General features: G+C 35.6%; 1 protein-coding gene across 6 annotated transcripts in view; it reads left to right on the top strand.

Moving 5' to 3' along the window:
* The window catches only part of LOC139126551 (dixin-like), an 82,971-nt gene that overhangs the window by 50,196 nt on the left and 15,639 nt on the right, over positions 1 to 17,136 (top strand). For 5 of the 6 annotated variants that reach the window (XM_070692618.1, XM_070692620.1, XM_070692623.1 and 2 more), the window contains exons 2-3: positions 14,073 to 14,202; positions 16,000 to 16,125. In XM_070692618.1, coding sequence (XP_070548719.1) covers positions 14,073 to 14,202; positions 16,000 to 16,125 — 256 coding nt within the window. Of the gene's footprint in view, positions 1 to 9,218; positions 9,396 to 14,072; positions 14,203 to 15,999; positions 16,126 to 17,136 lie in introns of those variants that run through there. The other variant, XM_070692619.1, reaches the window with a different exon arrangement.

The following is a 17,136-nucleotide window of genomic DNA, read 5'->3' as shown; positions in this document are numbered from 1 at the left end:
CTCTGAAAAATATCTGAGAAGCAGAGATTTTGCAGGATTATACTACATATCTGATGAACGGCCAACTTTGGAATCTTTGTCAGTTGTACTCAGCAGTTCAGCTTTTATACAACATCTGGTGATTTCTGAATTTTATTCATGTTTTCTGTGAATCTGTAAAAGAATTTGTGTCTCCAGTTTCGAAATCCACAAAACAAACAGAGGCTCAGTGCTTATGGAGACATTGAATAACAAACAAATATTGCGGTGGAATTTGTGGACTCCAAAAGCAAACTTACAAAATATCTCCCTGTCTAGGCAAACAACCTTAAAGATTAGTTTAATCAGTATCAATAGCATGATCAATATTTGCACACAGGTTTGTGAAAAGTCCTGGAATGGAAGCCGGAAAATGATTGTATGTGAACTTGTAGCCAGATCTTACTGTACAGCATAACTGTAGACAGTATTTAGTACAGTGTAGTTATTCTTCTAATGTTGACAGGATGTGCTGTGATGTGTAACAACTGATATTAGTAGGGTAGACAATCACTTAATGTATACAGTTTTTGACTTGTTTATCAATGTACATATTTCATATCACTTTGATACATCAGAAATATGTAAAGAAAATGTATCCCTCGGTGAGAAATTTATCGATGTTGACATTTTCAGAAGTTAACTTTCCAATGAAGTCACATGGCTTATTAGCGTACACATATAAATTGACTGTCTTGTTTTTTACGAGTTGTACATTGGCACTATACAAAGCAGACCTTTACCCAGTGATACCAAGATGGTACATTTAAAGATACTGTGTAAACACTAGTTGTGTTTTCTATCAGTGGTATGGGTACAGTACATCACCAGCAGATGACCTAACTTAGTTAATTAATGAATCAGTATTTACAAAGCGTGTAACTTCATGGAGTGTATATTGATCTCTGTACCAATTTAATGATAGCAGTTTGTTGTCAGAGCTTGAAAATACACTTGGTATCTGTGTTAGTTCCCAGAATTGTGATGAGCAATGCCAAGCTTGCAGATCCACTGATAATGGTTGAATGGTGTATGAATGTGGTTGAAAGATGTAAAGTTAGTCTAGTCTGGTATTCGGATTTAAGAAGTTAAGAATTTGGGTAAAATTTTGTATGCTTCAGTACATGAGTACAAAGGGTGCATTGACTGTGGTGTAGGTGTGAAATCAGTGATAAGATGTGTACTGCTATGTGATATCTGGTAGTTCACAGTGTTAGGCTATCATATCTGATGATGCTCATCTTTTACCATGGATACAGTGTATAGATAAAGGTTGAATAGATATCCATTGTCACAGATTGTGTAAATTTAGATGATTATTTCAAAATGTACCGTACTCTCTACCTGTGCTTGTGTGCATACAATTGTAAATTGCATTTTGAGTGATAATATACAGAGTTGATGTGAAGACAGATGAGAAAAGTCTTTGGCCCTGATAGAGACTGGAAAAAGCCTAAAACAATGGCAATGCATAGATTTCAGAAATGCATTAAAATATTATTGTTTTCAGTGAGTAAGATTGTTTCATCTGTATCATACTGAAATGTAATGAGAATTTGGTTGCGGGAAATATAGAGAAAATATGTATATTAAATAGACCAGTATTAAAAAATACAAAATACGCCCATAGATGATTGAAAAGGCGATGTTATTGATCTCGGTTACTTTTCCATGGATAGCAAAGGCTTGTTTATAATTCTGTGACCACCACACCCACTCTGGAATATTACCATGACAACCACCGGACAACTATTACTCATCTGTATGATGGGTGAAACTCTTGTTGAAGCCCTTCCATTTGTAAACACTGTCCTATCTCCATGGCAACTAAATGTAATTTGTGAATCATCACAGATAGGTAAATTTACCTGAACTGAAAAAAAATGAAATTAGTGCCACACCCACATTAATATTATATTCCTAAAGATATTAGTCATTATATATTAATCATGGAAATTACTAATGTGATATGGCAAATAGTGACTTGCTTTTCCAGGTGAACGTACTGTTGCAAAGAATTATAGAGTAGAAATTCCAGAGAAATATAGAGATGCCATGTTGTTTGGAAAATTTTACACGATTGATGGCCTGTGAACCACATGATTACGTGGTGTTTGATTTGAACAGCTGTTTATTAATATGAAATCTACAGTACTTACCAGACCACAGACAGACTAGTGTCCATAGTAACCATTTATTTTCAATAACAACATGAATTTGGATATGCTCAGAGAAGGCACTATGGTTTGTTGAAGTAGGGATGGTCAAATCTGGTTATGTTTTTATTTGAAATCAAACAATTTGCAGCCTAACAATTTGTCTATTTGCCATTGAAAAACCTATATAAAAGTTACACATGCTATAGAAGATTTTATGTTCAACCTACTTACAGTTTATAACCATTGTAAAATGTCCACTCCAGTCCACTATATGTGTCAAGAGATCTATCTTTGATGTCCTGTTTGAAAAACACAACTTGCAACAGTGCACATGGAAGTTCATACATACATGAAACATGTATATCTATAAATAACAGCAGTTTAGATCATTTTCGGTTACATCTGCCATGGCATTTGGCATGTACTTCATTGACAAGACTATTTATGTGTTGTCTTTGCATTGTTTTGTTTCCATTCCGAAGAAACGTCAAGTGACCTAAATACGACATGTACCTATAGAATAATGGCATGCATCATCATCTCATCACTATGTCTTCTCTCAGCTTGCAGTAACTGTTCTCTCTGTAGCTCAAAGAAACAAATTCTTCAAACATTTGCAATGTGTTGTTGAAATTTGCTATGGAAGAATAATTTTCCAACAAGTTTTCCAACAAGAAATTTGAACCCTAATTCCTTAACTCTTTGAGACTGAACTCATTTCATGCAGTAAATCTGGACCAAAAAATCAATAATTGAAAATAGCAGTGTTGTTGTAAATGTCTGTAAGAAATTAATCTCCACATTTGTTACATGTTCAAATTGCTACAGAACATTTCACACAGTTATTACAACCCATGACAATCACTATACTGCCAAATACGTTGGTGACTTCTATATTAAATGTTTAGGATTTAAAGTTTCCATATTTGATAAACAGCCTGACATTTTATATCCATCATTGTATTTTAGAAGCAATTAATCTAATTTTCACATCTTGGTTATCACTGGTAGATCATAAAGTGTATTTTAGTTCTGATATTAGTACACTCCTACTCCTAGTCTGATAGTTGTGGCAAAATTTGCATTGTTAAGTCCATTTTGCTCATTACTGTCACGCTACAGTAAAACTTGTGTATAGTGGTCATTCAAAGGACTAAGGACAAGTGACTGCTACATGTATATGGAGGTGGTCTTTCTATAGAGGGTGGGTGTGGCATTATTTTCAGTGTGTGTGATGTGTTGAGTGATGAATTTAGGAACAGATAACAGCAGTAATGACATTCCATAACATAAATCTGTTGAAAATCATAATAAATTCATTTAGTTTCTGAAAGTTTGTAATGCAGATGTAAAATTGGTCAAAATAAATGCATTTCTTGCTTTCCAGTCGGAGCATTTTTTGACAGAGATCATAAAGGCAGATATGCTTACCATTATACACAGATGTTGTACCAAACTGGAGGAATTCCACGTTGCGGCGACTGACCACATAAAAGAGGTGGCTTTTCTGTAGAGGGCCTTTAACATGAAATATGTTAAGGGACTGCTACACAGTGACCACTATACCGGTATAGAGGTGACTGCTCTGTAAAGATGACCACTAAGACCGGTTTGACTGCATTGTTCAGTACAGTATGACATAGGCAGTTCAATTTTGATGTGATGACCCTGCACTTACATGAAGTGTATGGGTCTACATACACAATCTCAGAATGACAGAACTGTCAGTGAATTAGGAAGACTTCCTGATGTAATGTGTCAGCAGTTTGTTAAACAATTGACTGCAACAACATAGCATACCATTCTTCAAGGTGTTCAAAGTTTCTCCATAATTTCTGCATAAATGGTTTTCAAGGTGATGAGCAAACAATGTTCTGAAAAACCAGATTTCAACGTTTTTTTTCCCTTCAATACATGTGTGTGTATTTTGTTTTGCTGTTTATTTTTGATATATCCATTAATCTAGCTGTCACAACTTTTATTCCCTAAAAGGAAGTTGTTCCAAGGTAGGATTGATGAATAATGAGGTATTTTACCTCAATACCAATGCTACTGCTCCATAATGTACATGTTTGTAAAATGGTGGTCCCTGTCCAGCTAGAGTCCTTTCACAAGAAAGTACGGCAAGTCACAGAGTATAGCACAATGTCGTGCAAAGTATTGTATTAGCTGCGTACGGTATTTGTCAGGTTGGTACATTGTATGGCTTGATCCTCAGATCAAGGGATTCAATTGTTTGTCAAATAAGTACCTTATGCAGTCAATAGGGATATTACTACACGGCAATTCTCTCTGGAAATGTATATTAGAAGAGGAATTCATTATGAAATGGATTTATTCAACAATTGCGGTAGGATTTTCCAATCCAATTTATGGTCAGTGATCACAAACAGGTGTAATATAATGAACAAACTGCAAAATATATGCGCAGTCACTCTTTTGGCTTCTAATTAACTTCATGTGAGTGGTAACTTTGTGTAGTATATACAGTTATAGCATGCAAATCTGTGCCTTTGAAATACTAAGTCTTGTGACTGGCTTTATCAGTGTGTCCCTGAGTCCAATATTATCATTGAATGCAATATAGTCTGTAAAGTTGATTATGAAAAAAGTTACTTTTTAGTGTCAAAAATTCATTGCTAACAGCAGGTTCTTTAAACAAATTAATTTTAAGGTGTTTGTGCCAAGATTTTGGAACACTGTCTGTTACAGTATATGGTTTAGGATCCAATGTATCATTTTCAATGTACTCATATATGATTGCATGCAGACCCTGCTAAAATTTAACTCGGTATGATCCTTGTCAAATATACATGTACACTCAATATAAATACCATATTCAGTCAAAAAATTTGTGGAGGAAGTACAGCCCAGTACTGCAGGTACCCATTACCCATGAATAAGGAAGTAGCAATGAATAGTACAGTGGCTTGCTGGCCAGTCAGTCCAGTACCCTGGCCAGACGCTGGTCTCTGAGAATCACCATCTTATGACAGTGTATTCCAAACCTGAGTCACTGCACCAGTTTCATAGTACATGTTACTTCTAATGTCTGCGCAACATCAAAATTTCATTTCCACAGTACATAATCAGGCTGTAACCATAACACTTCTGTGAATAGACAGTAATACAGTGTCTTGGTAGCAATGCAAACACAACCCAACCATGCAATTACTTCAAGGAATTGAAAATAAAAAACTAATACAAGGCTATATGCTTGGATATTGAAGAGCGATTTGAAAAGTGTAATGTGGTTTGTGTGTAATGAACTAACAAGTAGGCCATATTGATATATTACTAGTATTTCCACATTATTCTGTAAAAATACCACAAGTTGATATTTGAAAATTGCAAAAAAGCAAAATAAGTCACTATATGTCATTAACAGTGTTCACGTTGATGTAGGCCATTTTGTATAATTTATGGAGCACTGCAATAAAGCTTACTATTTGTGTGTTTTATGGTTGTAAATGGATACAATATCTTAGACAGCGTTGCTAATGGTGACATGTTGTTTGATGTTGTATTTGACGTTGCCTTCATTTAGTCTTTGCAAGTCAATACATTGCATTTGATACAATTGATTGAATACATGCAGTGTCATTGTAGCACTGGTTGATACTACTGACTTGTCAGCATCAAACGTTACCTCATCCTTATTTGACCTTACAGTGAGGTCAGCCTATTATCAGTTCAATCATTTGGGGCAAAAGTCATAATTAGGTGTACTCTGTTGTTTGATGTTGTATTTGATGTTGCCGTCATTTAGTCTTTCCAATTCAATACATTGCACTTGATAAAATTGATTAAAAATTTTCATGGTAGCATTGGTCTGTACTAATGGCTTGTCAGCACCGAACATTACCTCATCCTTGTTTGACCGCACTGTGAGGTCAGCCTATTATCAGTTCAATCATTTGGGGCAAGAGTCATAATTAGGTGTACCCTGTCAGGGTATCTGTGTGCATCTACTGTGTGCTGGAGATCTGATAATGCTTTTTATTTATGTGAAGAATAATGATGGGTTTTTGTGTTGAATGCAAATCAAATATGATAGTGACTGATATATACTAGGGATGAACATTGTGAATTGAATCCAAGCATCATGAACTCTGTGTACTATCTTTGTGTGTGCAGTCTTGTGAATCAGTGAATACACATGTTGGTTCATGAACTTTACAGTATAAGGTATATAAGTGACATTTTACCTACAGAACATGGAACATATATTACTAGGTACTTATCATTTTGCTACTTGATTCTGTGCAACTGTAGAGGGAGTAAGTTGACTCTTAGCATTGATGGGAACTACTATAGGTCAGTTAATACATTGAATGTTATGCATGGTAGAAGATGATGTGTCTGGTTTCTGAACACAATCTGTGTTTGAGGTCAGCAGTGACACAGTTCACTGACTGCAGAGTGTGAAAGTAGTGTGTGTACGCTGAAGTAAATCACTGATAGTCTGTTTGTATGCATGTAATACCAGTGGTATGGTGTATTTTGAGTGTTAAATTCATAGATAGACCAGTGCAAATGGAATTGCAAAATTAGCACCATGTATGTTATACATGTTCTACTTATACTCCACTGGTAGTTATAACAAGATGAATTGTACAGTGTAAGTTACTTGCCACCATCCCGACAGAATATGAAATTTAGTGAACAGTCTGAACCTTGATCCACTTTGTATTTGAGTAACTTTCGATAATTAGTGATGTTCATTTTCCAATGGTTTAGTCTCAGCAAAAAAATATGTCTTTGTCTGAAGGGTTTCAAATCAGTGGACTTGATAATTATTTTTGTCACAGGTGTGTGTTGTTGTCTCTGGTTTGTGTCATGTGTGCTGTATGGGAAAATTGGCATTGCTTCAAGCCTAGTAATCCTAAATGTGAATTCTGAATGTGTGTTTGTCATTCAGTGATTTAGTAAAGAACAAGCTATGAGACTGCGTGTGAATACAATCAGGGCGTTAATATGATCTTTGAGATCATTGAGCAATCTCAACTACAGTAATACATAATCTACCTAATGGATGATAGACCCAGAATTTGAATGGTTCACAGTACTAACAAAACAATATGCATTGCTGTGTGTGTGTTCATCGACATATATTTCAAGAGAACATCTTCAGCATCCATTTTCCATAGAACACTGTAGTCGTCAAAGTGTGAAATTTTATTCCTAAGTACACCAGTAGGCCCGTTGGTGACACACCTTGTCTTCTGGACTGTATTGATCAATTGATGATAATGTGGAATACTCATGATACAAAAAGGATCTTAAAATCACAACATTTTCTCTATGGTGAGCCTGCAGAATGACCCTAATTTATTTATAAATTTAAAAAAAAATATTAATGTGCCAAATTTTGCCTTTCCCAGTAGTTTCAGCAAGCAAACAGAGAAAAAAATATCAGGATATAAAAATGAAAACAGTTAAAGTTCCATCCGTACTACGTCTTCCAGACATGTTCTACTTTTAAAAATTCATTAGTATTATGGCATCAATTTGTGATTTCAGTGTAGTGTGTACTGGTCCACCTACAGTTCAGATCATGAACTACATGTGCTCTATGGCATTCCATCGAGGGTAAGAATGTGTTCACCAGATAAACAGACATCCACTGTTGTAATGTGAGAAGGGTTCAGACAAACCATTGATTAACAGTTTAATTGGTTTGTATACTTACACTAAATGAGGTGATGTAATGTAAATTATGTGTTGAACTAAAACAGCATCCTGCAATGCTGTGAGGAGTTGAATAACATAATTGTTATGACACTGCAGTCAACGCTGTTTAAATTCATTTGCAATCGGCCTTCTTGTATTAAAATGTATTCTCTGCCAATACTGTCAGATGAAACTGTCTTTATATCAGCCATATACTGGTAGCTCCATGTAGCGCATTTCAAAATGAGTACCTAAATTTATGTACAATTGTATGAGAATTTGTCAAAGTTTTAACATCAAATGCTTGCAGTCACACTTCAGCAATATCAAAAGCACATCAGCAAATCCACATTCTTATTCTTAGTTTGAAATGTTCAAAAGTAAACTATTTTAAAAATCATTATGCATTTATCACAAACATCGTTCTTTTTCTGTACACATTTCATCAGAGTCGTTCTCTTCCTGCCCCATAATTCTCCCTACCTCCGTCCCTCTGATCCATTCCAGTGGTGCAGGTACACTGTCCATCCTGAGCACCCCTATCCTAAGGCTCTTACCTCTGCAAGCATATTCATTAAAGCAGGGAAAATTAATCCAATGCACTGAAACTAAAGAGAGTAATCCGGTGGAACTCTCACTGTGTAGATATAGATAACTTCAAACATAGATGTAGCAATGCCCTGACTATAGCAAGGCCCCTGTCTTCAAGCATGTCATTAAAATTCCACAAATCTTGACTGTATATCCCATATCAGGATGGTTGATCAATTAAGCTTAGATTTTCCACTGCCACATGGATTACAATCAGATCACAGATGTCAATGTCAAGTTCTTGAGACAGTTGCCAATGTTAAGTATCAGTGTTATAATTTACATATGCACAGCGTAAGTCCATAAAACTAACTCTCCTGCTAATTAAAATGATGATAAAGTGTGCTATTCAGTACTACATCGATTTGAAGTGTTTGGCTAAATATTCAAGGAGAAATTGAAAGTATGGAAATGAGACTGATAATGTATTACCGGTACTTTACTTGGCTGTTAATTTGGCATATACATGTAGGATGTGAACTGTGAACATTTTGATATGATTACCAATGGCACAGTTGTGATAACTTGTGTTACACATGCATGGAAGTCCAAGGAACAAGAAAGTTTTGAAATGTTGAGCATATAGATGTACGGAAATTTGATAGGAAGTACAGTACAAAATTAAAGAAGTTTGTGAAGTGTCACTATTAAGTTGGCACTGTTTTTGATACACAGTGACTGTGAAGTCATTTTTGTTGAGTGCAAGAAATAGATGTTGTACGGTAGAAAGATGACCCATATGTGGAATGCAATGTACACTACTTGAGGGCAGTTTTAGAGTAGGTCTTGATTTATGGAATGATCAAACACACACCCTGGTTCCATAGCTACAGTCACTCTCTTTGTGATGAGTTGCATTTGCTGTATTTGTCATATCGGTTCTACAAACTACTACAACACGCCAAAATTCTGCTCTGTCACTTGCCCATCGGTTTCCGGCACTATGCAGGACAGGTATTTATGTGTATTTATCTCACTTCATTGGTTTCTGTCCTGATGGAAATACTGCCAGTGCTATAGTATGGCGGTCAAATATCAGTAGCCAGGCTGTGTTGATTGTTTGTCACTAAGTCTGTGGCAGCCATGTTTAGTTTTGTCTAAACTTGAACCACCGTTCTGTGTCAACAGTGGGTTTGTTATTCAAGTTGGAAAGTAGTAATGTTGTGAACAAATCTCAAAGATGTGTTGCTGCTCCGTAAAGTTGTATCAGTGTCTCTGTGATGGTTGCAAAGACAGTGGAATGTTGAGAAGACAGCCATACATTGACATCAGTATTATGTGTTGCCATTGGATCAACCAACAAAAGTTGCACTTATGTGTTTTTATTAGTATACTCAAACTCTAAAAATGTCCTTTTTTCCTTTTCAGTGTTAGAACTATTCCAAAATATAGCTCTTTTTGCCATTCCAAACATGAAAACTTAGTAGTGGTAGCTATGTAATATACTAGGTTAAGTTACGAAATAACAGCCAGTCTGATACATTAGAAAATCATCGAATGACAAGTTAGTTTCAAATCAATATTGCAGAATACTGTAGCAATGTTACTGTTGATGCGTTCGATATTTTCTATCACTAAAATGTTCACTTTTAATAATTTTCCAAGTTGATCACTACCATGTTCCTTCATGTACACAGAGATCTGACTTTACCATAGAGAATCAAGTATTTTGGTTCTTTGCCGATTGTATTATGTAGCACTCACAAAAAGGCTGTAAAACTGATTTAGTGTCAACAAAAAGTCATAACAGATGTTTCAAGTCAAAAACTTGTAAAAGAAACAGACAGGATTTCATAGCAGGCAGCACACGGTAACATTTCATGTCAAATAAATTTGAAGTCCTGTAGATAGCATTGCTCACCATATTTCTTTTATCAATATGAATCTTCCAAAGTTATTATTGTTTTTTTTTGGAATGCAATCTTTGAAGAGAAAGTGAATACAATTAAATGTTAGAAGTTTGGCATTAACAAATGAGCAAGACATTTTAATTCTTGATGGGATTTATAGTAAGTGAGCAATGATTTTGAAAAATATACAGTATTTAGTACGAGAATGTATGAGATTATACCATATCAATGTTCAAGAAGTAGATACATGCTCTCTTAGACTCAGAGGAAACATTCCTGTGGCTATAGACAACTCAAGAAAATGTGTGTTCATTGAACAATCATTGTAGATTTCTAAACCTGGAATACACAAATTGACAAATATTTGTAATTGACAGAGTGGCTGGCAGGACCAGGTGATCAGTATCTGTGAAGGGGTAGAGTTGACTTTTCAGATCCTCAGATTCAGATCCTCAGATCCTCAGATTCAGATCCTCAGATCCTCAGATTCAGATCCTCAGATTCAGATCCTCAGATCTCAGACCTCAGATCCTATAACTTCAGACGCAGATTCATAATTAAAATTTCACAATTTTCAAAGTTTGATGTAATATACTGATAAATAAAATATAAATTAGATTTGAAAAGGCTTTATGAATTATTTTATTTCTATCTTGAATCTTGAACTTAAAAACTTCGATCTCAGAATCAGAACGTCATCTGTCGAAGACAGGGTGTGCAATGATTCCACTTGTTATGTCATCACGTGAATGTTCCCTCATAGAGATAAACACACCCGCGCGCGATCGAACGATCAAGACCGCGACGATCATGTAAATGCTGGCTATCGACAGTCCGTATTTTACCATCGTTCAATATATTTATGGCGAGGGAATATAACTAATCCATTTTGGAGGCCGGTGACCCCGGGCTAAATCAGAATTCAGGGGTCGGAAGAAGCAAGTTAGCTAATCTGTAATTGTAGACCCGTGTTCGTTGAAACTTGTTGAGCGAAAACGTTTATGTAGACTTTTTTTGTTTTCATAACTGCCTTGTACATGTCATATTCAAATTATTATTATAAATATTGCAATCATACTGTTAATACGGGTATTGTAAAAGGCTTGTAAATTCGAATCTACATCTGAAGTTATAGGATCTGAAGTCTGAGATCTGAGGATCTGAATCTGAGGATCTGAGGATCTGAATCTGAGGATCTGAAAAGTCAACTCTACCCCTGTGAAGGCTGGATTTGTTGATTGTCACCAAAATGTGACATTCAACACCTTAGTGTGATTTTAGTGTCTGCTTTGTCAAATTGGGAACACTGACACCTAACTGTAGAACAGAGATATTTGGTTTGAGATATGATATACATTTGACAGTATCAGATACAGAAATGTATGACCGTACTGTAAAGTTACTGAGTGGCTGTTGGTTACTGTCTGAGTGGCTGTTGAAAAGTTCAGGGTTCAGTGATTTCATTGTGTACTATGCATGTATCACCTCCGGATACAAAATAGGCTCTTTCTATGGTCATACATCTACTAAATTTGCATTTGTTAACCCTACAACAAGATATAAATCATTGTTTACCAAGTCTCTCACAGGTAAACAAGAAGCCAAAATAATTTGAAATGCAATGTAGCCGTACCAACAAGGAATACAAATTATATCACTTCCTAGTACTTCCTTTAGGAAGTTCAAGAAAGATGACCTTATCAGATTTCAACATGCTGGCTGTGAACCATCTTAATTTGAAGATGCGTGTTTTTTTGCACTGTGATAAAATGTAAAGAATTTTATGCAGAAGATTGTAGGTATGCATTAATGATTCTGTTGGCTCGTATTTCCAGGCTAGGGTGCTACCATTGATTATAATCATCAGATTTTGAGGCTTTTGACTGTGGATTTAGACTATCTGTCTGACCTTAGAGCAGAAATTCTTGTGACGAGATAACTCTATAGGAAATGACAGTGATACAAAAACAGTGCACAGCTTGTCACATTTATTCTGTAACCTGACCGCCCCAGTTTTGAAGTGTGGAGGTCCAAGCACACAGTACAGATGAAAACACTGGATTTAAAGGGATGTGAAATCATGTGTGCATGAATTGCAAATAATTGGCCGATACTCTGATCAATGTGCCCACAAAGATAAAGAGATGAGACGTTTACTCGAGAAAGTTGTATTTGTTTCCACAAATCATGTGACATTAAGTGCTAAACAGCTGATGAAAAAAATTTCCAAGAATTCCTTTAATACTTTCAGAAATGTTGTCATAGGACACACCGACCGTAATGTGATCAGTAACTACAACTGTACCAATCTCAATATATCATATTTTCAGAATTCATGTACATATTTACATTAATAATATCTAGAAGTTGAAGTGAAAGTACCAATGACACACATTTCCTGTACACATTACTATCGGTATCATTGCTGTTACTCTCTGATATCAGAATAAATTGTCCCTGAGTGCTTATAGTGGATTCCATTCCTTCATTGAGCTGTTCTACTACCATCTGGTATCTGAGTGACCTATGACCTCACAACATATCGGACACATGTCATTACTTCAAAGAATTCCAAGTGTCCTAGATAACTCAGCCAAAGTTCAAGTGAAATCTATACAAACCCTACAGCTGTGGGTTGACACTGAGCTGTGGCTAGGAAGTCATTAAAATATATTGCAAGACTTCACATACTAATACATCACTCTCAGACATACAGCTGATGTGCTGCATACTTCTATGTTGCTTTATCAATTCTTAGTCTTAGTAGTTTCCAATAGTGATTATCACCGTGAGGTGTGTTGTCATGGGTAAATGATGGTAAACACTCAATCTGTATTTGCTGTGATAGTTTTGGTGTTTGCAAGTTTACTTGAGGAATTACACAACAACAGTAACTGATCATCAGTCTTCACGTTACTAATTTAATTCTGAATGACTAGGGCTACAAATGTTGGCAATGTACTCCTACATATCACAATATACCAGCCATTTCTGTGTTTTCTATCTGATATATTCACATGAAATGATAAAAGTGATCTATTTGACTATGCTAAGCATTGGATGCTCTGGCATACATGTACATGTATAAACCAATATGGTTGCTGTTTTCAGTGTTCTGTGTGTACTTTCTCAAAATCAACCATGAACTCAAATAATAATACTGGCACAATACAGTAACACTAATATCTTGCCAGGTTCATATATCACCATCAGGGCAAGTTTATTTTAATATGTCTAATATGTTGTATTTCAACAAAGACTTGAACATTAATATTTGAGAAAGTCTCTGAAAACATAGATAATGTACACAAATGGCTTTTACTGACTAAACCTATAACATACCATGCCAAGTGGGTGAAAATATGGGTATAGATTTGGTGCTATAGTGCTTTTCACAGACTGTGCAGATAAGGAAGTGATACTGTCTGTCAGGAAAAAGGTTTCAATTATTTGGTTTTAAAGAAACTGCCCAGTATAATATAATGAGATTTACAGCTCCTGGGAACATTAGCTTATCAGCATGTGCTTCAGGCAGATATCAGTAATTATATCATCATTTTCTGTTTCTGTTATGTCTGTACGCTGGGCAAAATGTATTTAATTGCCAATCACTCTGTCAACTTTATGTGAATTTTTTACCCAGATAACAACTAAATTATGTAAGATTGACAGAAATCATGTACAGAGGAAACTTTCACCATCAGTTGTTTCACTGGTTGAGTTTTGATAATCAGACTTCACACACCTTATGATGATCTCTGTTCTGTTTTCTCTTCTACAGCAACAATTACAAGCCTATGTAGCATGGGTTAATTCACAGCTGAAGAAAAGACCAGGATGTCAGCTGGTGGAAGATCTGAGACGAGACATGCAAGATGGTGTGGCCTTGGTCCATCTTGTCGAAATTGTCTGTAAGTCAACTCTCTCTCTCTGTCTAAGGAGCATTCATTTCAACAGATTTGAAAGTAGTAAACATTTATCTCAAATGGGACAGGGTACAGTTCACCAATATCTGGTCTGAAGGCCAGTGTGTTGAAAGTTAAAAGAACTGGCTGTATCAAATTGAACATCACAAAATATGGTGAAAGAGAAATTTGTGAAATAAATCAAAAGCTGTAGGCATTAAATAGTCTGTATGCCAATGGTTTCTACTCTATAAACATAACAAATATTAATTATGTACGAGTACAGTTGTTCTTGATTTAAGGTAGCGGTAAAGGCTATTTTTGCACCAATTCTTTTCTCAGAGTTAATGTCAAGTTTCAAGTGTTAGAATCAAGATATTTAGTTCAAATTTTCAGGATAACTCCCTTTGTTAATACTTTCTCCAAAGAATATAAAAATTGTATATTTGCAGCCATGATTTTGAAATATGACACCAATCAATATTAAAATTTAATTTTTCATCTTTTTTTTACATATTTGAATTTAATAATAATTGGATAGTATTAATATTACCAAATTAGTTATAAATATGTTGACACTATTAATTGTAAGATTTGTACGGCAGGATTTGTAGATAAAATTTGTTTTTATGATTTTACATGGGTTTACATATCAAAAAAATCATTTAAAAATTCTTTCAAATTTCAAAATGTGATTTTTCAAAAAGTACTTCAAATACAGGAAAATTGTGCCGTACAAATCTTATCTGTAACCCTGTTAATAGGCTGTAAAAATTCCATGTCCATATCTCATTTCAAAGGTTTGATTAAATTGGTATAAAATTATGTACGAAAACTGTTATTCTGTCAAAAATGTTGAAAACAAGCCATATTTGCACCCCTCTTTTGAAGTCACAGAGCAGTCTTTTTGGTTAATCTCACTTTTGACACCTCTTTGACACTCAAAGAATCATAAAATGCATTTACAATAGCAGTCACGCATTCTGAATGCAAGCACTGCCTTGTCAAACTTTCCTGAAAAACAGTAAAAAATGACTTTCCCTTTTCAAACATTTTTTTAAAAGCTAGGGGACCTCTACCATAGTTAATACACTAAGGACTCCCTAACTTCCTCTTATTTGGTCAGTTTTTCAGAAGTTTCAATGGGCTATAACTCTGCAATGCCTATGACCCCAAATGTTTAATTTTATTTATTCCACAGAGAATGTTGACTACTTTTATGTTTTAATAGTTTTATTGAAGTTTATAACTGACGCTCTAGCCTTTACTGCCACCTTAAAGTAAATGAAAAGTGCATAAAAAACAAGAAATCGTGATAAACATGTTCTGTAAACCCTGCACCTCATTTCTGTTTACATTGGTCCATTTAGCCGATTGAATACAATGTAACATACCATAGTGTGGACCTAAATGGATAAATCATTTCCAATCAATTACTGTATTCAATCCATCACCATTTTTCTTTTGCCCGTCCACTGTTACTCCAGGCCAAAAGCAATATGATATGACTACTAAAGGCTTGTATCAGGAGGTGACAAGACCAAAGTTTGAGTACTGGCCATGTTCAAGTTACTGTAATGGTAATAGCCGTCTTATCAGGTTGCAGTCACTGAACCAATGATAATGACCGTCTTATCAGGTTACAGTCACTGAACCAATGATAATGACCGTCTTATCAGGTTACAGTAACTGAACCAGTGATAATGGCCGTCTTATCAGGTTACATGCCAACATGACATTTGAGGACAAGGGTTGCATGCCAACATGACATTTGAGGACAAGGTTTGTTTTTGTTCTTGACAGCTGGGGAAACTTTGCAACGTGTGGATTTCAACCCTCAGACCACGGCAGCAATGAGAGAAAACATAGACAGGGTGTTACAATTCATGGCTGCTAAGAGGATACGAATGCATCACACTTCAGCTAAAGGTTTGTTATCACACTTGATTTGGTGTCAAGATATTGAAATATTCAACCAGCATTATATACAGATGTTTTTGTCTGATAGTTCTTTTATTGGTTCCATGATGCAGTGCGCGCTAGGCTGTACAAAGCGTACGTCACTCATAGAACTTTTTAGCCGTAGGGTACACGCAGGGTACGTTACTCATAGAACTCTATGGAAGATTACACCCTGACCTATATTTTCGTCGCTGTTGGTTAGGATATGCAGGGGGCATTATTTTACATTGCAAATTGGTGTTATTTTTGCCATAACAATCAATTGTACAACACAAATAAGTATGTTTTCGTTGTTTTGAGTGTTTATACAGTGTTTGATGTAGCCACTGTAATGCATTTTGGGATAACATTGAAAAGGTCTATAGATACATTAGTCATTGTTTTTCACATCCTAATGCATCAGCTTTAACTCTGGCAACTGATCACTGAAGGTGGCTCAAACCTCCCTGCAAAAGTTGTTTATTCCTTTGCATCACTACAGCAAAACTTACCCAAGATGATCGATAAACAAGGAAACACCCAAGTTTAATGTGTAGATACCATGTTGACTCATGCTGTGCCTGGCAACTGTGTGTATACTGCTCTTCAAACATGTACTAATGTTATAACAATAGCCATACACATTCCTCTGTCAATAAGTTTTGTGTCGTTGTCCAGAACACCAATGTAATCCAATGCAATACACTTATCTCATGCCATGGTGACATTTCACTGTCATTGATCTGTTTGTTATTTCCAGTCCTAATAACTTCAATATTCTGTGGATTGAAGCTCATATTTTCACCAATTTGTCCTGACTGGACATGTAGTACATGTATACCCCCGGTATCTCACAATAGTGTTGATAATTGCCATGTTTTTGAAATTCTGCTTAATGCTGCAAGTGGTCTCAGAGTATCCAGGAGAAGTGTAAGATACGATGTCACAATTTACAACATCTTGGTGTGAGTCTGTTAACGTTGCTGTGTTTCACCAAAC

The sequence above is a fragment of the Ptychodera flava genome (genome assembly GCF_041260155.1).
Source record: "Ptychodera flava strain L36383 chromosome 3 unlocalized genomic scaffold, AS_Pfla_20210202 Scaffold_27__1_contigs__length_13241970_pilon, whole genome shotgun sequence".
Classification (NCBI taxonomy): domain Eukaryota; kingdom Metazoa; phylum Hemichordata; class Enteropneusta; family Ptychoderidae; genus Ptychodera; species Ptychodera flava.
This window is presented reverse-complemented; position numbering and strand designations above follow the sequence as displayed.